This window comes from Castor canadensis, chromosome 11 (genome assembly GCF_047511655.1).
Source record: "Castor canadensis chromosome 11, mCasCan1.hap1v2, whole genome shotgun sequence".
Lineage (NCBI taxonomy): Eukaryota > Metazoa > Chordata > Mammalia > Rodentia > Castoridae > Castor > Castor canadensis.
In genome coordinates this window covers 50,859,836-50,883,293 of record NC_133396.1, presented here as the reverse complement: position 1 = coordinate 50,883,293, position 23,458 = coordinate 50,859,836, and the positions used below count along the sequence as shown (strand labels likewise).

The following is a 23,458-nucleotide window of genomic DNA, read 5'->3' as shown; positions in this document are numbered from 1 at the left end:
ACATAATGAAGTGAATCTGAATAGCTAACAGAATTAATGGTTTCAGGTAACTTAGAGGAAATGAATAGGCCATCCTATGGCTCAAAGAGTGGAGTTCCTATTTTCCCTAAGTGGTTTTGTGTCAGAAGCTGTTAACAGCTCCTGGGAATTTAAATGCATTAACTTTTAAGGACAAGTATAAGTCAGATATGTACATAAAAACATATACATATATGTATTTTATGTTTGTGTGTGTGAGATATCTATATAGTGTGGGGGTTTTTTAGTTTGTTTTTTTTTTAAGTGGTACTAGGGGTTGAACTCGGGGCCTCACCTTGGCTAGGCAGGCATACTACTGCTTGAGCCATTCCCACATCCCTTTTCTGCTTCCTGTTTTTCAGGTAGGCTCTCACGTTTTTGCTTGGCCAGCCTCAAATTGAGATCTTCCTACCTACAGCTTCCCTCTGGAGTAGCTGAGATCACAGGCACATACTACCACACCCAGCTTAGTGATTGAAATGGGGGTCTTACTAATTTTTTTTGCTGGGTTTAGCCTCAGACAATGATCTTCCCCATTTCCTCTCCTACATTCCTGAGATTTCAGCTCTGAACTACTGTGCCTAGCCTAGAGAATATTAGTTAATAGCTAAAATGGACTTCACTGGTATTTCTGACAACACTCAGATTAAAGGTTATAGTAATATTTCCCTCTTTGACATTATCAAATATTAATTTAATAAGTGAAGTAGACCTCTCACAGCTTCTTAAGCTGGTTTGCTTTTATGTCAGGATGGTTAGGAAAGTGATCCCTTTGTGCTGAGACTTAGTGTGATTTGAGTTTGACCTTGGTGCTCCCTGTTCTGCAGTGAAGCCTGGTCTCCAGGTGTTGAGAGCCCGTTTCTCTGAGATCACACCCCGTGCTGTCAGGATGGCCTGTGAAAACCTAGCTGAACCTGATCAGAAAGTGAGTGATGCTGTGGATGTGAGGCAGGAGCTGGACCTAAGGATTGGTAAGGAGCATGATGGGCCTCCAATGACCCACGTGGCACATTGGTATTGGGTTATGAAATCAAAATAACTTCATCAAGCATTATTTTCTCTTTGCTTCTTTCCCTCCACCTTCATTCTCTAGGAGCTGCATTTACTAGGTTCCAGACCCTGCGTCTTCAAAAGATTTTTCCCGAGGTGCTGGCAGAGCAGCTCATCAGCTATGGCAGCTGCCAGTTCCCAACACTGGGGTTTGTGGTAGAGAGGTTCAAAGCCATTCAGGCTTTTGTACCAGAAATCTTCCACAGAATTAAAGGTAATTCTGACAATAGCCTCAAACAAAATCAAATACCTAGGTGTAAACCTAACAAAAGATGTGAAAGACCTCTACAAGGAAAACTATACACTTCTGAAGAAAGAGATTGAGGAAGACTATAGAAAGTGGAGAGATCTCCCATGCTCATGGATTGGTAGAATCAACATAGTAAAAATGTCGATACTCCCCAAAGTAATCTACATGTTTAATGCAATTCCCATCAAAATTCCAATGACATTCATTAAAGAGATTGAAAAATCTACTGTGAAATTTATATGGAAACACAAGCGGCCACGAATAGCCAAGGCAATACTCAGTCAAAAGAACAATGCAGGAGGTATCACAATACCTGACTTCAAACTATATTACAAAGCAATAACAATAAAAACAGCATGGTACTGGCACAAAAACAGACATGAAGACCAGTGGAACAGAATAGAGGACCCAGATATGAAGCCACACAACTATAAGCAACTTATCTTTGACAAAGGAGCTAAAAATATACGATGGAGAAATAGCAGCCTCTTCAACAAAAACTGCTGGGAAAACTGGTTAGCAGTCTGCAAAAAACTGAAACTAGATCCATGTATATCACCCTATACCAAGATTAACTCAAAATGGATCAAGGATCTTAATATCAGACCCCAAACTCTTAAGTTGATACAGGAAAGAGTAGGAAATACTCTGGAGTTAGTAGGTATAGGTAAGAACTTTCTCAATGAAACCCCAGCAGCACAGCAACTAAGAGATAGCATAGATAAATGGGACCTCATAAAACTAAAAAGCTTCTGTTCATCAAAAGAAATGGTCTCTAAACTGAAGAGAACACCCACAGAGTGGGAGAAAATATTTGCCAACTATACATCAGACAAAGGACTGATAACCAGAATATACAGGGAACTTAAAAAGCTAAATTCTCCCAAAACTAATGAACCAATAAAGAAATGGGCATGTGAACTAAACAGAACTTTCTCAAAAGAAGAAATTCAAATGGCCAAAAAACACATGAAAAAATGCTCACCATCTCTAGCAATAAAGGAAATGCAAATTAAAACCACACTAAGATTCCACCTCACCCCTGTTAGAATAGCCATCATCAGCAACACCACCAACAACAGGTGTTGGCGAGGATGCGGGGAAAAAGGAACCCTCTTACACTATTGGTGGGAATGTAGACTAGTACAACTACTCTGGAAAAAAATTTGGAGGCTACTTAAAAAGCTGGACATCGATCTACCATTTGATCCAGCAATACCACTCTTGGGGATATACCCAAAAGACTGTTACTCCAGAGGCACCTGCACATCCATGTTTATTGCGGCACTATTCACAATAGCCAAGTTATGGAAACAGCCAAGATGCCCCACCACTGACGAATGGATTAAGAAAATGGGGTATCTATACACAATGGAATTTTATGCAGCCATGAAGAAGAACGAAATGTTATCATTTGCTGGTAAATGGGTGGAATTGGAGAACATCATTCTGAGTGAGGTTAGCCTGGCTCAAAAAACCAAAAATCGTATGTTCTCCCTCATATGTGGACATTAGATCAAGGGCAAACACAACAATGGGATTGGACTATGAGCACATGATAAAAGCGAAAGCACACAAGGGAGGGGTGAGGATAGGTAAGACACCTAAAAAACTAGCTAGCATTTGTTGCCCTTAACGCAGAGAAACTAAAGCAGATACCTTAAAGCAACTGAGGCCAATAGGAAAAGGGGAACAGGTACTAGAGAAAAGGTTAGATCAAAAAGAATTAACCTAGAAGGTAACACCCACGCACAGGAAATCAATGTGAGTCAACTCCCTGTATAGCTATCCTTATCTCAACCAGCAAAACCCCTTGTTCCTTCCTATTATTGCTTATACTCTCTCTACAACAAAATTAGAGATAAGGGCAAAATAGTTTCTGCTGGGTATTGAGGGGGTGGGGGGAGAGGGAGGGGGCGGAGTGGGTGGTAAGGGAGGAGGTGGGGGCAGGGGGGAGAAATGAACCAAGCCTTGTATGCACATATGAATAATAAAAGAAAAATGAAAAAAAAAAAAAAGAAAGAAAAAAAATAAAGGTAAGTCTGATGGGTTTTTTATGGTATGGGGCCTCCATGCCCAGGGATAACAAGGACCATGGAGCATTAATAAGACCAATTAAATGTGTTAATTTTCCTCCTTGCTGCTGTTCCCCTGCCCATTATAGTATTACTAATCTGCTTGAGTTTCCTTACTTATTCAGGGCTTTTCTGTTTCATATTCCTTTGATTTTTCACTGTAATGAACCTTTCTTCAGTCTGTCAAATGGTGGCTTCTCTGAAACAGCCTTTCTGTTTGTCTGTCCCCAATATAGTAACTCATGACCACAAAGATGGTACTGTAGAGTTCAACTGGAAAAGGCATCGTCTCTTTAATCACACAGCTTGTCTTGTCCTCTATCAGTTGTGTATGGAGGTAAGGAGTCTTTTGAGAACTTAGTGATCTAGGAACTATTCTGTATACCTCCTCATTATCCCACTGAACTATAATTGGCTTTTAAGTTTGCATCTTGGGGCATCACTTTTTGAGACTAGTAAGACTAGAACTCTATGAAAACAGCACTAAAAACGTGCAATGGAAAGATCTACAGAACTTTTAGGTAAAGTGAGAAATTTTGAGACATGTATAGCTGAGATCCCTTCCTGAGGTATGCACTGTCACCAGATGAGGAATGGTCAACTAGGCCCATCTAAATCATGGAACTCCTAGACCTGGGAGAGGCAGCATCTGTCTAGCCATCTTCCATTAGTCATATGAGGGAATCTAAAGAGATGAAAGCCACAAATGAACAAGTTAATTTCACAAAGGGATAAAATATAGCAAAGTAAAGGAATAAAGAATGGCAGGACTATTCTAGATGAAGTGGTCTCTAAAGGCCTCTCTCAGGGGTGACATTTGAACAGGTATAGTATGTGTCATAGAGCAGCACATGGAAAGGCTACAGTGGGCTTAGTCAGTGGCAGAACTGGGACCCCGCCTTCAGTCTCCTGACCCTCAAATTGTCCACTGTGTGTTGCCGCTGCATGTAGTCAGCACCTACTTGCATGATTTAACAGCAGGGTGCACACCATGATGTCTAAGTAAAATCAGAGCTCTAAGTTGATAGTTTGTGCTGTTTCTGGCTGTTTGCTCTTTTTTTTTTTTTCCCCGTAAGAAAAATAATGACTATTAAGTACTGCTATGTGCCAGTATACTTCGTTAGTTTTTTTATTTGTTTGGTGGGACTGGGTTTTGAACTCAAGGCTTCATACTTGTGAAGCAGGAGCTGTAACACTTGAGCCACACCTCCAGACTATTTTGCTCTGGTTATTTTGAGATGGGGTCTTGTGAACTGTTTGCTTAGGCTGGCCTTCAACCTTGATCCCCAATCTCAGCCTCCCAAGTAGCTAGGATTACAGGTATGAGCCACAAGCAACCTGCTTGGTTTAGTTTCTTGAGGCAGAGTCTTAATAAATAGCCCAAGTTTGCTTCAAATTTGTGATCCTCCTATCTCAGCCTTTGTAGTGCTGGAATTACAGAATTGAGCCACCATACCTGACTTCTTAAATGTTATTTTATTTAATAATTCTGTGAGAGCAATGATATCATTCCCATTCTACAGAGAAGGAAGTTAGAGAAAGTGAAAGTAACTTGTTCAGAGACACACTAGAGCCAGTAAGTATCAGAGCACTGGCTGCTAGATTAGATACCAGTATATCTGTGTTCTTTCTGCAGACTCCATCTGCATATTACTCCTTAACCCTGGACTATCTGGAGTCTCTAGGACGTGGCACTTTTTATTTATATGCTAAATTAGAAGATTCAGCCACATGTGAATTATGCCTGTAATCCCAGCTACTCAAGAGGTGGAAACGGAAGATTATGAGGCTGAGGCCAGTCCAGGAAAAGTTAGATAGACCCATTCTCAGAACAGTACAAGTGGAGTGACTCAAGTGGTAGAGCGCCTGCCTAGCAATCACAAGGCCCAGTACCTCACAGAAAAAAAAAGAAAACAGTACAAAAACACTAGGACTGGGGTCAAGAGGTAGAGAGCTTGCCTAGCATGCTAGAGGTACTGGGTTCAATCCCCGGTACCACAGCTACAGTGTGGGAATATGGAGCTAGTATAATTTGAGCAGCTCATCCCCAGTATATTGAGAAAAGAAGTTTAAATTTTGGTATGAAGGCATCCTCATTAGCAAATCACTTAAGCTGAGCTCTTTGTTCATTTACAAGTAATAAGTTGGTTTTGAGATTAGTATTCCAACTTGTATTATGTGATTTTTTTCCTATTTCTAACTATATTCTCGTGATTTTTTTTTTTTTTGTGGTTCTGGGACTGGAACCCAGGACCTTATGCATGCTAGGCAAAGCTCTGCTACACTCTCAATCCTATTACCCTGAATTTTTTAGTATATTATAGCGCACATGTAGGTAAGAAACTATACTGGGAAGATGAATAGACTGTGGTATTTGATCACCTCTGGAGCTGTCACCTTATAACTTGTGAAACTGCCCTCAACATCTTGATTTGGGGTGATGGCATCTACCACACCATTGCCTACAGTTGACATCATACAGAGGCATTCTCCTGGGGTGGGGCTGAGGCAGGAAGACTGAAGGTGATACAGTCTAAATTAATCTAGGCTTTGCTTTCCTGTCTTTCTAGGATCCCATGGCAACTGTGGTAGAGGTCAAGTCCAAGCCAAAGAGCAAGTGGAGGCCACAAGCTTTGGACACCGTGGTATGTTCCAGACACTGAAGATTACTGTCTTCCTCTTATTAGGGCTGGGGTTCTGCTGAATGAGCTGTACCCAGTGGAAGGAAAATCACTTATCAGAAGGACACATGCCAAAGCACCCAGGGAAGGCCTTGGCCTTTTTGACCTCTTGATACTTTTTCATTTTTAAAGTTAGCAAATGCAATATAACTACCTTATGTGAGGTTTGTGAAATGAGAGGAGGAACACAAGTGGCCCATAATCTTGCCATCCTTGGATAATTGCTGACATAATTTTGATTTCTTCACTTCTTATTTTTTGTCTGTATATATTTATAGCATTATAATTGAAGTAGCTTCTTTTTTTCCATGCAAGAATTTGCTACACAAGTTCTCTACTACTAAGTTAAACTCCCAGCTTAATATGAGTTTTATTCCTCACTGGTTAAATATGCTTTGGCATATAGTCGATAGAAAAGAACAGCTGGTTATGCCTAAGGGTGCCTCAAAGGATGCTTTTCATCATCCAGGGGAATTTTCTGAAACTTGAAGTGGTATATTCTCAAAGTATGGTTCTCAGTTTGCCTGCATTAACATCAGTATATTAGGCTGCTTATTAGAAATGCAGATTTTGGCTTGGCCAAAGTGGCTTATGCCTATAATCTTAGCTACTCAGGAGGTGGAAATTGGGAGGATTAAGGTTTAAGACCAGCCCTGGGCAAAACCACAAGACTCTACCTGAAAAAAATTAAAGTAAAAAAGGGCTGGGAGTATGGCTGAAATGGTTGAGTTCCCACCAAGCAAGCGTGAGTTCCTGAGTTCAAACCCTAGTACCACTGCCAAAAAAAAAACCAGATTTCAGCCTTTTTCCTGGCTCCAGTCTGCCACATTTCTCTGTGCTCAGGCTGTGAACCTGCTGACTCCCCACATGAGTCTTTCAACTGCACATCAGTGTCTAAGAGCCACTGGTTGTGGTCTGCCTGGCAGGCCCAGAAATCTTCCCTGGGCACAAACTTCAGACCTGCCTAAAGATGAGTTGAGTGGTGATGTCACGCTGTGACTCATGCACTGCACCTTAACGTGCCTCTTGAACCTCTTAACAGGAGCTGGAGAAACTAGCTTCTCGAAAATTGAGAATAAATGCTAAAGAAACCATGAGAATTGCTGAGAGGCTCTACACCCAAGGGTAAATATTCTGGATTTGGCAATAGAATTTGATACATCTTTGTAAGAATATGAAATATATTAGAAATAGAGCTTATAGAGAAACTCAAACTGTCTAGAAATCACCCCAGCTCTGACAGGAAAGGTATTTGAATATAAGAGTCTATAAAGTAAATTGAAACCTCTTTTTTTATTTAAATCTGACCAGTGCTGGGAATTAAATCCTGGGCCTTACATATGCTAGGCAGGCACTGTATGATTGAACTACATCCCCAGCCTCAAATCCTGCTCTTTAGCACTCAGCCACATTCCCTTGAGCACTGGAAAGTAGAAGACAGCAGGTAACAACTTTAGTAGTTTGCCTGAGAGTCATCTCGGCTATCTTTATATACCACTTGAGAACTTGGAGTTGTGCAAATTGGGATGTGTTATAAGTGTGAAGTATATGTTGAATTTTAGACATGTATGAATGTATGAAAATAAGATGTAAATGATGTCAGGGGTTTTTTTGTTTGTTTGTTTGTATTTGTGGTTTGGGGTTTTTGTTTTGTTTTGTTTTGCAGCACTGTGGATTAAATCCACAGCCTTGTGCATGCTAGACATGCACTGTACCACTGAGCCCCTACCTCAGTAATTTTTAAGTGGCCAGTAGATATTTAAAATTATGTAGAACCCACAGTAACAGTTTTATTGACAGCATTGTTCTTTGTATGCTTTAAGGAAAGTTACAGGAGTACACACTGTTGGAACCATTGGGGCCAGCACCACCCAAATTCTTCAGTCAGACTGACTAAGAGGATAGTAATGTGCCAGAGGCCCGAGGCTGCTGCATAGTCTTGGGCTGTTATCCTGTGCTGAGCTGCCCCTTTCCTGTCTCTGTAGCAGGAGGCCTGCTGCTTTTCACTCCAAAGGGGGTCCCCTCTCCAACCTTTTTTCAGCCTAGGTCATTTAGTGATTTACCATTGAGTTAGCCATACCAGATGGATGACTGCCGGGTTTTCAGTTGTTACAGACCAGTGAGTAAGCAGAGTGATTTCTTTTTCTTTTTTTTTTACCTTTCTTTTAGGTACATCAGCTATCCCCGAACAGAAACAAACATTTTCCCCAAAGACTTAAACCTGATGGTGTTGGTAGAACAGCAGACTCCAGATCCACACTGGGGGGCCTTTGCCCAGAGCATTCTAGAGAGGGGTGGCCCCACCCCACGCAACGGAAGCAAGTCTGACCAAGCTCACCCTCCCATTCACCCCACTAAATACACCAGTAACTTGCAGGTTGGTTTCTGTGGGTGTGAGTCCTCCTGAAACTCAGAGGCAGGTGCTGAGGGAATAGTGGTAGGATTTGAATTTGCTCTGTGGGCTCTGATTTTAGGAATAAAGTAATACTGAAATACCTTTTCCATTTCAAAAAGGAGAGGTCAGTGTTAGAATTCTATTTCACAGTATTGTGCCTGGCTTTCACAAAAGAACCTGATGGTGCACTCCGCTCTTGGACAGCAAAGCAGCTCACTTTCCCCTTGCTACCTGGAAAAGGCCTTAACCATTCCCCAAGACTGAACCCATTTGCACAGCCTTCCTAAACCTTTCTCACCAACCTGCAGTCACTTCAGGGCTCACACTCAGTTCTGCCAGACCATCTCAGTGCTTCAGCCAGTTCCTCCCTTAGGAAGCAGCTGTTTAAACTTACCTGACATCTGCAGCTAAGGACACTTTGGTCTCTTTTTTTTTTTTTTTTAGTTTGGATACATTAATAATACAAAGGGATTTCATTGTGGTAGTTCCATACATGTATACGGTGTATTTTGAACAAGTTCACCATCATTTTATTTCCATTCTCTCTTCCTCCTCCCTCCTTTTTCAAACAGTTTGGTGGATTTTGGTCTTTTAATAACACATCTCCTTTCTGTTTTGAAAAGTGCCACTTTTATTTTAGACAGTTTAGAATATACAAAAGATTATAAGGAAGAAAAATTTGCCTGTGACCACACCACCTACTGAGAATCACTTCTTTTTTTTTTTTTTTTTCTTTTTGCAGTACTAGCATTTGCACTCAGGGCTTCAGGCTTGCTAGGTAGGTGCTCTGCCACTTGAACCATCCCTCCAACTGATCTTTCTTAATTTTTTGAGTCAGAGTGTTGCTGTATAGCCTAGGCCAGCCTCAAACTCATGATCCTGTCTCAGCCTCCCTAGTGCTGAGATTACATGTGTGTACCACCATGCCTGGCCATATTTTTCAAGACATATATAATAATAATTTTTATACATTATTATAATAATTTTTATTATTCTCATAATAAAATTCTAACTTCAGCCAGGTGTGGTGGTGCACACTTGTAATCCCAGCACTTAGGAAGCTGAGACAGGAAAAGGAAGAATTCAAGGACAGCCTGAGCACCATAATGAGTTTGGGCTACACAGCAAGACCCTGTCTCAAAATTAAATATGTAATAGCTTCAGACAGCTTTGTAAAAACTGTTTGTTTAACACTATACCATAAGCATTTCCCCATATTCTGTATAGAACCGTATTTTAAAGTGTGATATACAACAATTGCATTAATCTAACATAGTTTATTTTGTCAGATCTGTTTTTGTAAGATTAAATCGTTTCTATCTTTTTTACACAATATACTGTAGTTAACATTTCTAGCCCAGTGCTGGTGGCTCATGCCTGTAATTCTAGCAGAGATTAGGAAGATCTCAGTTTGAAGCCAGCCCAGGCAAATAGTTCACAAGACCCTATCTCGAAAATACCCAACATCCACACACAAAACCCCTAGGCTGGCAAAATGGCTCAAGTGGTACAGCACCTTCCTTGCAAGTGTGAAGCCCTGAATTTAACCCCAGTACCTCCCCTCCTCAAAAAAGAACATGTCAGCACCCCCAAAAGAGATCCACCTGCACTCACATTGGTACAGGTTCAAATGCCAGTGACACTGCTGTCCTTGAAACATCCTATTCTGGAACAAGTTTTAGACTTTTCCTTTTCTTCAGGGAGATGAACGGCGACTGTATGAGTTCATCGTTCGCCATTTTCTGGCTTGCTGCTCCCAGGATGCTCAGGGGCAGGAAACCACCGTGGAAATTGACATTGCTCAGGAACGCTTTGTGGCTCATGGCCTTGTGATTCTGGCCCGAAACTATCTGGATGTGTATCCATATGATCATTGGAGTGACAAGGTGAAAAGGGCCCTAGGGCAAGGGGAATAGTCATGCTCCAGCCCTATGCTGGCTGATGAAGCAAGACTAGATGTGTAATAACAGAGTGATCTAACTCCTGAATGTGCTGCTCCCTGTAGCTCCTCCCTGTCTATGAGCAAGGCTCCTGCTTTCAGCCCAGCACCGTAGAGATGGTGGATGGTGAGACCAGCCCACCCCAGCTGCTCACTGAGGCTGACCTCATCGCCCTCATGGAGAAGCATGGCATCGGTCAGTAGCTCATTTGAAACTTGGGGCTCTTGGCACGTATTGTGTACCAGGCACTGTCTCCTCAGCCTACTCCTGCCCTTGTTTTATAGTTGAAATGAGGGGCTACGAGTGTGACTAACTGTTAGAGCACTTGCCTAGCATACATGAGGCCCTGTTTCCCATCCCCAGCACCCCAAAAAAGGTAATAATAATTTGCCATGCACCAACGGCTCATGCCTATAATCTTAGCTACTGGGAGGCAGAGATCAGGAGGATCATGGTTTGAAGCCAGCCCAGGCAAATAGATCATGAAACCCTATCTTGAAAAAACCCCTCACAAAAAAAGGACTGGTGGAGTAGCTCAGGGTGTAGGCCCTGAGTTCAAACCCCAGTACCACAAAAAATAATAATAATAATAATTTATAGTTGAAAAGAGGCCTGCCGAGGTTAAGAACCAGTGCTTCTTACATGCTAGGCAAGTGTTCTACCACTGAGTTACACCCCCAGCCCTTCAGCCAGTGCTCTTAAAACCCTGCATTGCACCATATATAACAACATAGATGTTTCCCATTTCCCAGCTCAGCTGGGAGTACCCTTTGGCCTATATTGGGATTTGTTAATCATTTTGAATAAGTACAACAAGTGAGATGCCAATAATTAAAACTTGGGAGATTCATCCTAAAAGTTTATATCTTCAGCCTTTGAAATAACAGCTCTGGCAGCCCTAAGCCTCATTTCCACATGGAACAGTGAGTACAAGTGGCAGGTACTGGGGACAAAAAGAGATGGAGCTCTATTATTTCTCTTCAAGGACACAGTCTACCAGAAAAAAACAAACCAAACCAGTACAGTGTAGTAAGTTCTTGCAGAGCAGGCAGGCCAAAGGTCTGGCATTATTGGACCAAAAGACTATATAATATGTCTTGATCATTGAAGACAAGCCCATTCTGGGGAGGGACATGGGGACAGGAAAGCCACCATGGCTGCTTTGTTGGGGGGGAACCACAGGAGGTAAAACTTAAAGATGATTTGAGCTGACTTTGCAGGGCTTTTTGTATTCAGCTAAGCGACTTGGACATTGGCACGTGGTGAGCAGGGAGCCAGCTAAGATTTTAAGGAGCCACATAGAGCTAACTTTTAGCAAGTAATTGTAAGAGGTTTGAGACATAATTCATATGCTATATAATTCACCGATTTAAAATGTACAGTTTAGGGCTGAGAGTGTAGCTCAGTGATAGAGTGCCTGCTTAACATGTACGAGGCCTTGGGTTCATTCCCCAGAACCACAAAAATAAAAAGTACAATTCAGTGTTTTTCATTATATTCACATTGTAGTGCAAACATCACTCCAGTCAGTCTTAGAACATTTCATCACCACTAAAAGAAACCCTCATATCCTTTAGCAGTCGCTCCCCATTCTCTTTTTTTTTTTTTTTTTTTTTTTTTTTTGGTGGAACTAGGGTTTGAACTCAGGCCTTTGTGCTTGCAAAGCATGTGCTGTACCATTTGAGCTACACTTCAAGTCCTCTCCCTTCCTTCTTAATGTTCCCACCAGGCCTAGACAACCACTAATCTGTCTAACTCAAATTTGCCTCTTTTAGACTTTTCACACAAATGGAATTATAGAGTCTGTGGTCTTTTGTAACAGACTTTCGTTTAGCCTAATATTTGTAGCATGTGAGAATGTCATCCTTTTTTATTACTGAGTAATATTCCATTGTGTAGCTAGAGCATATTTTATGTGTGCATTCATCAGTTTGATAAACCCTAGAGACGTTTCTACTTTTTGCCTATTAATAACAATGCTACTGGGTGGGCATTAGTGGGTTATGTCTATAATCCTAGCTACTTGGGAGGCAGAGATTAGAAGGATTGTGGTTTGAAGCCAGCCTGGGCAAATAGTTCACGAAATCCTATCTCAAAAATGCCCAATACAAAACTGGGTTGGTGGAATGGCTCAAGTGGTAGAGGGCCTGCCTAGCAAGCATGAGGCCCTGAGTTCAAACCCAGTTACTCCCCAAAAAAAATGAACAATGCTACTATAACAGTCATGTAGTCGTGTACAGGCGTTTGTATTTTCATTGCTCTTGAGTGGGATTGTACGTAGGAGTAGAATTGGGAGGCCATTTGTTTTTTGTTTTTAATTTACAGACAACACTATTAGATATTTAGAAAATCCAACTGAAAAATAAGAAAATCTAACTAAATTTATGAAAGAGCTACTGGGAATAAGTAATGAGTCTAGGAAGTTTTGTTTTGGAGAGGCTCCCCCCTTGAGTTTTTGATTGTGGGATTTTATTTATTTATTCATTTATTTTGAGTGGGACTGAGGTTTGAACTCAGGGTTTGATGTTTGCAAAGCAGGTGCTCTACTGCTTGAGCCACACCTCTAAGTCAATTTTGCTCTGGTTATTTTGGAGATGGGGTCTCATGAAGTATTTGCCTGGGCTGGCCTTAAGCCATGATCCTCCTAATCCTAGTCTCCCAAGTAGCTAGGATTATAGGTATGAGCCACCATGGTCTCTGGCTTAGGATTTTGGTTTTGTTTCCTTTTTAGATAGTCTTGCTATCTAGCCCAGGCTGGCCTTGAACCCAAGATCCTCCTCCTTCAGCCTTCTGAGTTCTAGGATTACAGGCATCTGCCACCACAGCCAGCTTGCTGGGCCACTTTTTGAGGAACCACCAAATTGTCCTCCATTTTATATTCCCTGCAGCAGTACACAAGGTTTTGATTTCTCATATGCTCACCGACACTTGTTATTATCTAGCTTTCTGGTAATACCCAAGCTAGTGGATATGAAGTATTTTTTTCATTGTGGCTTTTGGTTTGCATTTTTCTGGCAGCAGAGCTGTGTTTTAAAAGGTGCCTTTGGCCACATTGTAGAATGGGTTGGGTAGAGGGGAATGAAGAAAGCAGAACCCAGGAAATGACGGTGTTGTAGTGGCGCAGAAAGGTGCTATGGGCTCAGACTTGGTCCTGAACCGCAAACAGAAGGAGGAGTTGAAAGGCTAGAATTGCTGGCTGTGATGAGCAGTCTGGTAGGGGAGTTGATCTTGCTGCTATGGGTTTCAGTTTGAGCCAGATGTGAATGGAGATGTACTCTGTACTTAAGCTATCCAGGCTGAAGAGGTATCCTGGGCCACTGAGGTACCCACAGGCTGTGCGTGTGTCTTGCTGTCTGTGTCACCTCAGAATAACAGGGAAATGGTTTCCAGGTACTGATGCCACTCACGCAGAACATATTGAAACCATCAAGGCACGGATGTATGTGGGGCTCACCTCAGACAAGCGGTTCCTCCCCGGGCACCTGGGCATGGGACTTGTGGAAGGTAAGGGCAACAGGAGCTTGCAGGGTACAACTGAGAGGCTACATTGCCCAAGTGCCTGAGGATGTTGTATAGAACCTCACAGTACTACTCTTTCCTGCAGGTTACGATTCCATGGGCTATGAGATGTCCAAACCTGACCTCCGGGCTGAGCTGGAAGCTGATCTGAAACTGATCTGTGAGGGCAAGAAAGACAAGCTTGTGGTTCTAAGACAGCAAGTGCAGAAATATAAGCAGGTTTTCATTGAAGCAGTGGCTAAGGCGAAGAAGTGAGTGCCAGACCCTACTGTCCTGCCCAAAGGTCCTGTGAGCTCCCAGCCATCCCATCGCAGTGAGAAGTGAGAGTTCTGAGGTGGTTCAGCAGAAAGGAGGTGGTATAGCTATTCCTGAGCCATGCCCTTCAGGGTTTAACCCTACTGGGGAGGGGCTAGCCCTACAGGCATCACCTCTTTGGGACTTCCCCCTCTGAGCTCAGCTTATTCTTTCCATAGAACTTTTCCAGGATAGAATAGTAATCAGAATGACTGGCTTCAAGTGTTCTGGACTGTTGGCTTTAGACATGCCATTCCCTTGAATTAGGTGACCCAGTCTTTTAAATCCATGCTGGTGTGTCATCCATTTGTCCTCTGGAGCATTGGGAAGTAGTTGTTGAGCAAGCAGCTTGTGTTTTGTTAGGAATAACATGTTTTCTACCTGTAATACTGTGATTTATCATTTTATATATATATATATATATATATATATATGTATGTATGTATGGGGAAAATACTCCCACAAATCTGTTGTCTGTGGTAGGAAATGACAGTTTGAGATTTCATTTTTTTTATATGTCCTTCAGACCACCCCATGCCAGTTTTTAAAAGAAACACATGAGCTAGGTTGAATGCAGACACTTCTGAGTCTGCATGGACTCAGTCCAGTCTTGTGTATGTCTGTCTACAGTTGGAGTTGTTTTGGGAGTCCAAGGAGCCAGGGGCAGTGGGGGACCTCTGCCCTCTGCTCTATGCATCAACCTGTGGCTCCTTGACCAGCTGGCTCCAGGCTCACGTGTGCTGTGGACACATGAGAGCTCTATAAATGCCTTTGCAATGATGCTGGCTGGTGTGGGTCTGTACCTTTTCTTCAGATTGGATGAGGCCTTGTCCCAGTATTTTGGTGAAGGGGCAGAGATGGCCCAACAAGAAGAGATCTACCCACCCATGCCAGACCCCATCCGGAAGTGCCCACAATGCAACAAGGACATGGTCCTCAAGACCAAGAAGAGTGGCGGGTCAGTGCCCAACTTCTGTTCCTATCTCTACTCACCCAGAACTTCTGTGTTTGTCAATCAACTCTGAAAGGCCCTGTCAATTCATGTTTACCTCTTAAAGCCAGGCCTGCTGTTGGTAGTTCCTGGGAAAGTTGTTAGAGGTAGGAGGATAGCTGGGTGGTACCTGGGGTGTAAAGTGCTATGGAAATCCAGATTCTATAAAATAAGAGTAGTGTTTACCTCAGAAAGCTGCATTAAAGTGCTTGTGGAGTGGCTCAAGTTGTAGAGCACCCGCCTAGCAAGCACAGGGCTCTGAGTTCAATCTTTTAGTACCAGTAGGATTTCTTTTTTTTGGTCTTTGTTTTGAGACAAGGCGTGAACTCCTACCTCAACCTCCTAGGTACTAACAGACTCGTATCACCTTGCCATGTCTGGCTAAGGCAGGGGGAGGGGAGGGTTGTTACTATTGTTTTCTTTTTCAGTATGGGAAGTTTCAATTCAGGGCTTTGAGCTTGCTAGGCAGGTATTCTACCTCTTGAGCTATATCCCCAATCCAGGGGTGGGGATTTTTTAAAAGATCAAGACTGGAGCACATTGCACAGGGTCCTCAGTTCATGAAGCAACCTTGGCTGGTGGTTCTTTTTAAAGTAGAAAGTAGAGTCAATAATAGGTGCTTAATTTTTGTAGAAAAGTAAATGAAGGCTGGTTTTTCTAAGTCATACCATGTCAATGTTAGTGACTTCCAGAAAGATAAAGGTCCTCTTCAGTCAACTGAAGAAGGATTTTCTCGGAAAATAGATGAGCCTAAGTCCGTCTCCTGTATTCCTGTGGTCTGACCTTGGCTGCCCCCTGTTCCCCAGGTTCTACCTCAGTTGCACAGGTTTCCCAGAATGTCGATCAGCTGTATGGCTTCCTGACTCGGTGTTGGAGGCCAGCAAGGATGGGAGTGTGTGTTCAGTTTGTCAGCCACCCCCTGTACACAGGTGAGCTGGGTGCTTCTCAAGGCATGCGCTGCAAGAGCATCCAGAGAATGCTCCTCTTGGGCAGCTCAGGCTGGCTGTCACTGCACTCGCAGCAGTCCAACCAGCTGGGCTAGTCCAGTTACGCTGTGTTCCATAGAAGCCTGGTCTAGGAAGGAGCTATCCTGCATCCCAAGGAACCACAAAGGAGCCCTTTCCCTGCCCTTGCCAGACAAATCCTTGCAGCTTTGAACTCAGCAAATTGTTCACATATTAAATGTGTCCAACCTGCTCCAGAAAGCCCAGAGCCCTAGTACTGGACAGTAGTTCTCAAACCTAGTCACGGGAACCCTCACACACTCAGAAATCATTGAGAAGCCCAAAGGGATTTTCCTGTGGATAATGTTTTTCAACATATGCTATATTTGAAATTTAAATGGGGACATATTTTTAAGTATTTAATCATTTGTAGCAAATGCATACATTTATTAACATAAAATTTGGGAGTGGATACAAGGGTTTGAGTTCAGGGCTTTGTGCTTGCAAGGCAGACACTGTACCACATGATCCACACCTTCAGCTCTCTTTGCTGTGTTTATTTTGGAGATAGGGTCTCAATTTTTGACCAGTGTACCTTGGACTGCAATTCTTCTATTTTAAGCTTCCCACTATCACTGGGATGACAAGCATGCATCACTGTGCTCAGCTTTTTTCCATCAAGATGAAGTCTTGGGATGGCAGAGTGTCTCATATAGTAAGATTGCCTGCCTAGCAAGCGTGAGGCCTTGAGTTCAACTCCAATGGGAAGAAAAAGAGATGGGTCTTGCAAACGTTTCTGCCCGGGTTGCCTGGAACCTCAGTCCTCCTGATCTCAGCCTCCTGACACAAAGCACATACCACCATGCCCAGATGTTGGTTGAGATGGAGTCTTGAGAAATCCCTGTGTGTGCTGGCCTCAAACCATGATCCCCAGGATCTCAGCCTCCCAAGTAGCTGGAATTACAGGCATGAGCCATTGGCAACTGACTTTCTAACAAATTTTACAAATGACTTTTTTAGGGCTGAAGGCACAGCTCAAGTGGTAGAGTGCCTGCCTAGCAAGTGCAAGCCGTGAGTGCAAACCCCAGTACCACAAAAAAAAGAAAAAATTTTAAGACAAAATACCTATTTTCCAAAGCAAAACTATAACACTAACGAAAAAAATGACATTAGTTTGCATTTGTGCAAACCTTAGAAAAACTCCAGTGTGTTCATGTGGAAGAATAAGAGCCAGTCAGATGCAGTCTCTTAGCATTCTTACAAAGTAGTTTGACCTTAACTTGAAAGGGTTCCAGAACCCTGAGGATCCCTGAGACTACTTTGAAAGCCAAGAACATAGAGAAATGGAACCTTCCAGAGGTGTCTGTATTTGCTTAATTGGGGTCTTAGATTTCATCTGCACTGCTTCCCACTCTGCATTTCTGTGAAGACACGAAGGGAGCCTAACAAGTGCCTTGCATGGGCTCCCTGGGGCATGAGAGGTGGGGATGGGGAGGTGAGGGCTGGAGCACCCGCTGTGGATCAGGGTGAGTAATGGTGACAACACATGGTAGTTAATAAGTCTTTTATCACCTTTGGTCCCACTAGGTTGAAATTGAAGTTTAAGCGTGGCAGCCTTCCCCCAACCATGCCCCTGGAGTTTGTTGCTTGCATCGGTGGATGTGATGAAACCCTGAAGGAGATCTTGGGTCTGAGATTTTCACAGGGCCCCCCGAGAGCTATTCAGCCTTCTGGCCACCTGCAGGCTAGCCAAGCCCTGAACAGGATGGACAGTGGGCAGCACAGCCACCCCCAGCCTCCTAGAAGCAGACAGACTGGACCCTCAAAGCCTGTGGCCCAGACTCTCCTACCACCCACTGCCAATAGCGAAAGTAACTCTGTGACCTGCAACTGTGGCCAGGAGGCCGTGCTGCTCACTGTCCGCAAGGAGGGCCCCAACCAGGGCCGGCAGTTCTACAAGTGCAACAGTGGCAGCTGCAACTTTTTCCTGTGGGCTGATGGCAACCATCCTACAACAGGAAGACCCCCCACCTCTGCACCAAGGCCTCCCAGCAGCTCACTGGGACTCCCTCCAAGTTCATGCAGCTATCTGGGTGGTTTCGACAACCCTGGCAATGGTGGTGGTGGTGGTGGTGGCACATCCTGCCTGTGTAGCCAGCCTGCTGTCACACGGACTGTGCAGAAGGACGGGCCCAACAAAGGTCGCCAATTCCACACATGCTCTAAGCCACGAGAGCAACAGTGTGGCTTCTTTCAGTGGGTTGATGAGAATATAGCCCCAGGTGAGGCACTCAGGGTACACAGATCCCTGCTTAGGTTTCCATAGTGGTCTTTACCTCAGAGACCAGAGATGGTGGGAAGAAGGCAGGGCACAGTAGTGGGGGGGATCAGAGGGAGGCACCAGCTACCTTGATCCTCTGTTTCCTCATTGACCACGTTCAGTGAGGGAATGAACCACACAGTCTTCCTTCCAAATTGAAGAGTAGCTACTGCTAGTTGAGGAGCTCACTTGTGCCCAGCACTACTGTAAATATATTTTCTACAGCAGGCTCTTTCATCTTCAGCAGGTAAGTGTTATGGGCTCAGTCTTCCAAGTGAGGGAGGTGAGACCCAGACCAATGAAGAGATTTTGTTCAGTATCATAATCAGTAGGGCCCAACATAGGAATGAGGCTCTGCCCTTTCCCAGAGCCCTGTGCTCCTCAGCCTTTGTCACCCTTTCCAAGGTCATTGGCATCAACTTCATTTCTTCATATGACAGACTGATGTCTAGAAACCTGCCCAGGGTTACGCAGCTTAGGCCACGTCCCAGGAATGGTTTTAATGAGAACTGGCACCCAGGCATTGGAACACAGTGGATGGCACATGTGAGCATACTTTGAATGGTCCTTGCCATTCCAGTGCATAGCAGAAGCAGAGTTCCCAAACCCAACTGTATAACCTCAGACAACTGGAGCCTCTCAGCCTCAACAGTAAGATGGTGCCTGCTATTTTCATAGTGTTCTTATTTTATGTGGGATCTGAGTTAGTCTCAAAGTGGTGGGTTTTTTTTTTGTTTTGTTTTTTAGCAGTGCTGAGGTTTTTAGCAGTGCTTAGGGCTTCGTGCTTGCTAGGCAGGTGCTCTACAGCTTGAGCCATGCCTCCAGTCCTGGCCTCCAAATCTTGATCTTTCCATTTCAGCCTCCTGAGTGCTCAGATTATAGGTATGCACCACCATACTCACAACACACCACAACCAAACTGATTCTTAATGCTTATGTCACCAGCTCTATATGTACAGAAAGAACACTTGATAAAAAGTGTAGGACTTGAGGCCAGCAACCAGTTCTGGAAGGGCTCAGAGACAGCCATCCTGTTCTGTCAGATCTATGTTTAAAGTGGCTGCAAGCCAGGCGCCATTGGCTCATATCTGTAATCCTACCTACTCAGAGATCAGGAGGATTGCAGTTTGAGGCCAGGCCTGGCAAATAGTTCAGAAGACTATCTTGAAAATACCCAACACAAAAAAAGCAGGCAGAATGGCTTAAGTGGTAGAGCACTTGCCTGGCAAGTGGAAAGCCTGGAGTTTAAACCCCAGCACTGCAAACAAACAAAAAAAAAAGTAGCTGCAAAGCAATTGTCCTTGCACACACTTCAAAGTTGCCAGGGCCATAGGAAGCAGTGTCTGACCTCCGGTCAGCTCATGCGTTGTCCTGGGTGACCAGGCAGCCAGCACTGAGAGAATCCAGAGCTCAGGGTTCTTTGCAGGTAAGGAGGGAAGCTAGCTGCTGGCTACATACTACTCATCTTTGCCACTGTTTGCCTGGATTTCTACTCTAGAAAGGACCTGCACAAAGTGACACTATTACCCCCTTATTAAGACAGTGAACATAGATAAGAAAGTGCCTTCAAGAGCTTAGGGTCATCTAGAGAGAGGAGACAGGTAATAAGGTGGTAGGCATGGGAATCCAGTCCTTGGGATACCTCCACCCAACACTATACCTGTATTTCTTGCCACTTCAGAGTTGTCAGTTTTAAAGTCAGCTTTCCCCTAAATCTTTCCACAGGGACTTTTGTGGCCCTACCCTGGCCAGGAGGCAGAGGAAAAACCCAAGGGCCAGAGGCCAGAAGCAAAAGACCCAGGGCCAGTTCCTCAGAGGCAGGGTCCACAGCAAAGAAGTCTCGGAAATGCAGCCTTTGCCACCAGCCTGGACATACTCGGCCCTTCTGTCCTCAGAACAGATGAGGGCAGCCCAGGTGGAAAATGCTACTTTCTCAGACCAGGAAATGAACTCCAGGTCCTGGAAATCAAAAAAAAGTGTTGGGTTTTGGAGTTGGAGTTAGGCCTTTCTTTGTGTTAGGAGTACAAGGTCCAGATCACTCTGGAGAAGGTTGGCTCTGCTAGATGATGTTCATTGCTTGGGGCTAGGAATGACCCTAGTCATAGCACTGCTGAAAAGACTTAGTATGTGATGGCAAAGCTGGTAGCAGAGGTTGTAGCCATGGTGACTTTGTGCCCCAGTGGCGACCTGTTGTGCTGCCAGCCTAAATGCACCCAGAGCTTCCTCCTATGGGAAGCCCCAAAGTGAGGAGCCAGCATTCCTGGTGCAGGCTGCATACCATCCCGGGAAAGAGGATAGAATGCCTAGAAGTGGCTCTCCTGACATCATACCTGCAGAGGCTTCATCTAGAATCCAGGACATTGCATGGCTCATGTGCCTTGATAAAGAATTCACCCTCTTTTACTCTGACTGTGGCAATGCAGTGTCTGCTGATGTTTTCAAGAGTGTTGTCACCTGTTCCACTTGATGGACTGAACCTTCTGAAATGGGTTTGAAAATCCTTATCCTGGTGTCCATTGATCCACACATAATGCTGCGTGACAAGGGGTCATAAATGCTAAAACATCCTGGAGTTAACTACTGTGGCTGTAAGTCCTAGTACTCATCCTTGTTAGGGTATCATCAGCCTGAAGAGAAGAGGAAGAAGTTTCAGCCCTCCCATGGGATGTGAGCAGCACCAAGTGCAGGATACCACACGTCAGGCAGAATCTCACTAATAAACAACAGGCAGATGCAAATATTAAATATATGTGAGGGTTAAAAAAGCGACAGAGCAGACACCAGCCAAGTCAGAAATGCTTCAACCCTCAGGCTCTCACCACCCAGCCCATGCAGCCCTCCCAGCTCAGCTCTTCCTTCCTGGCACATGGAAGCACTGAGCTCAACTTCTCTTTACCCATTTACTAATGTAAGAAACAGAGTACTTAACCTTCCATCTTCCACACTTTCAAGAGATGGGCACACTCCTTGTTTGCTTTCACAAAAACCCTGGGAATAACACAGCCTATTGACTCTATTTTATAGTTGAGAAGAAAAGGAAAAATGAGGTGTGAGTTCCTGGTCATGTTGCCAATTAGCAAAGAAACTGGAGTTGTTCTCGGCTTGGGACTGCTGGGACCTACCCAGCCCAAAGGGTGTGAGCTGTGGCTGGGCAAAAGGTTTTTACGAATGTGGATTCCTGGATTGTCCTTCAGCCAGTGCAGGTTGTAGCCTGTGATTGAGGTATTCCCCTGGCTACCCACTTAGTGTTTGTCTCTGGGTTTACCTAATCTGGATGTTTCACATAAATGGAATCATATGTGACCTGTGTCTGGCTTCTTTCACTTAGCATAAGGTTTGCAAGGTTTGTCCAGATCATAGCATGGATCATTACTCCCTTTTTTTTTCAGTACCGGGGTTTGAACTCAGGGCCTACACCTTGAACCACTCCACAGCCCTTTTTTGTATTGGGTTTTTCGAGATAGGGTCTCATGGAACCATCTGCCTAGGCTGGCTTCCAACCACAATCCTCCTGATCTCTACCTCCTGAGTAGCTAGGATTACAGGCATGAGCCACCGGCACCCAGCAATACTCCCATCTTTATGGCTGAATAATTTTCCATTATATGCATTTACAGTAATCCCTTTATCCGTGGGGGATACATTCCAGGTGGACACCTGAAACCCCAGGTAGTACCAAACGCTTTTTTCAGATGATTACATGCCTATAATGTTTAATCTGTGAGACACAGTAAGATTAAAAACAACTAATACTAAAATAGAATAACTAATAAAAGTTATGTTAAGCTGGGCACCAGTAGCTCACACCTGTAATCCTAGCTACTCAGGAAGCAGAGAGTAGGAGGATCACGGTTCAAAGCCAACCCAGGCAAATTCACAAGATTCTATCTCAAAAAAAAAAAATCACAAAAAAGGACTGGTGGAGGGTGGAGTGGCCCAAAGTGTAGGCCCTGAGTTCAAACCCTAGTACCAGAAGAAAAGAAAAATAGGTCTGTCTTGGAAGAGTCAAGACAAAAAATGTTTCATTTTTACATTTTCTGGCAATTGTGAATAGTGCTGCTATGAGCATTTGTGAGTGTTTTCAGTCATTTTGGGCTTATGCCTCAGAATAAAATTGCTAAATCATTTACTAACTCAAATTTTAACTTCCTGAGAACTTTTCCACAGTGGTTGTACCATTTTACAATCTAGCAACATGCAGGGGTTGCTGTTTCTCCACATACTAATTAACACTTGCTATTTTACTTTTTAAAAATGTAATACAGCTGGGTGCTGGTAGCTCACCTCTGTAATCCTAGCTACTTTGAGGCTGAGATCTGGTGGATCATGGTTCAAGGCCAGCACAGGCAAAAAGTTGGTAGTACCCTGTTCTCCAAAACAGAGCAAAATGGACTGGTGGTGTGGCTCAAGCAGTAGAGCTCCTGCTTTGCAAATGTGAAGCCCTGAGTTTAAGCCCCAGTCCTGCCCTCACCCAAAAACTCTTACAGCCATGTTAATGGTATGAAGTAGTATCTTATTGTGCTTTTGGTTTGCATTTCTTTGATAGTGTTGACCTTTTCACCTTACTGGCCATTTGTATATTTTCTTTGGAGAAATGTTGATTTAAGTCCTGTTTTGGTAAAACCCAGTGTACAAGACTAGCCACCAAAGGTGCCAAAAGGCCAAAGAAAGAGGCAGTCAGACCCAAGATTATCCAGATTTCAGTTTATGAAATTTATGTACTGAAGCGTGTGGGGCCTCAAGACAGATGGATCAGACACCTGTTCTGTGGTGGTGCACACCTTAATCCAAAGCATCTGAGAAGCTAAGGTAGGAAGATACTGTGTTTTAGGCCAATCTGGGCTACATTCTGAGACGTCCTTGCCTGGGGAGGGATGGAGGGGCACATCGTGCCCAGCTTCCTGACTCCTGTAAGATTTGTGCTGGCAGGGTTACCTGGTAGGCAAAATGGTGGTTAGGATCAAGATGGCTATAGGCATGT

The 23,458-nt window shown here is 43.9% G+C and overlaps 1 protein-coding gene across 2 annotated transcripts in view; it reads left to right on the top strand.

Annotated features, from left to right (window-relative positions):
- Top3a (DNA topoisomerase III alpha) overlaps positions 1-21,780 on the top strand; it is a 35,130-nt gene extending 13,350 nt beyond the window's left edge. For both annotated transcript variants that reach the window (XM_020166476.2, XM_074046674.1), the window contains 14 exons: positions 846-989; positions 1,112-1,282; positions 3,630-3,730; positions 5,964-6,038; positions 7,117-7,199; positions 8,244-8,451; positions 10,170-10,355; positions 10,475-10,604; positions 13,800-13,913; positions 14,014-14,179; positions 15,037-15,180; positions 16,020-16,142; positions 17,745-18,439; positions 20,203-21,780. In XM_020166476.2, coding sequence (XP_020022065.1) covers positions 846-989; positions 1,112-1,282; positions 3,630-3,730; positions 5,964-6,038; positions 7,117-7,199; positions 8,244-8,451; positions 10,170-10,355; positions 10,475-10,604; positions 13,800-13,913; positions 14,014-14,179; positions 15,037-15,180; positions 16,020-16,142; positions 17,745-18,439; positions 20,203-20,381 — 2,519 coding nt within the window. In that variant the 3' untranslated portion in view covers positions 20,382-21,780. The remainder of the gene's footprint in view (positions 1-845; positions 990-1,111; positions 1,283-3,629; positions 3,731-5,963; positions 6,039-7,116; positions 7,200-8,243; positions 8,452-10,169; positions 10,356-10,474; positions 10,605-13,799; positions 13,914-14,013; positions 14,180-15,036; positions 15,181-16,019; positions 16,143-17,744; positions 18,440-20,202) is intronic.
- The last annotated feature ends 1,678 nt before the right edge of the window (positions 21,781-23,458 follow it).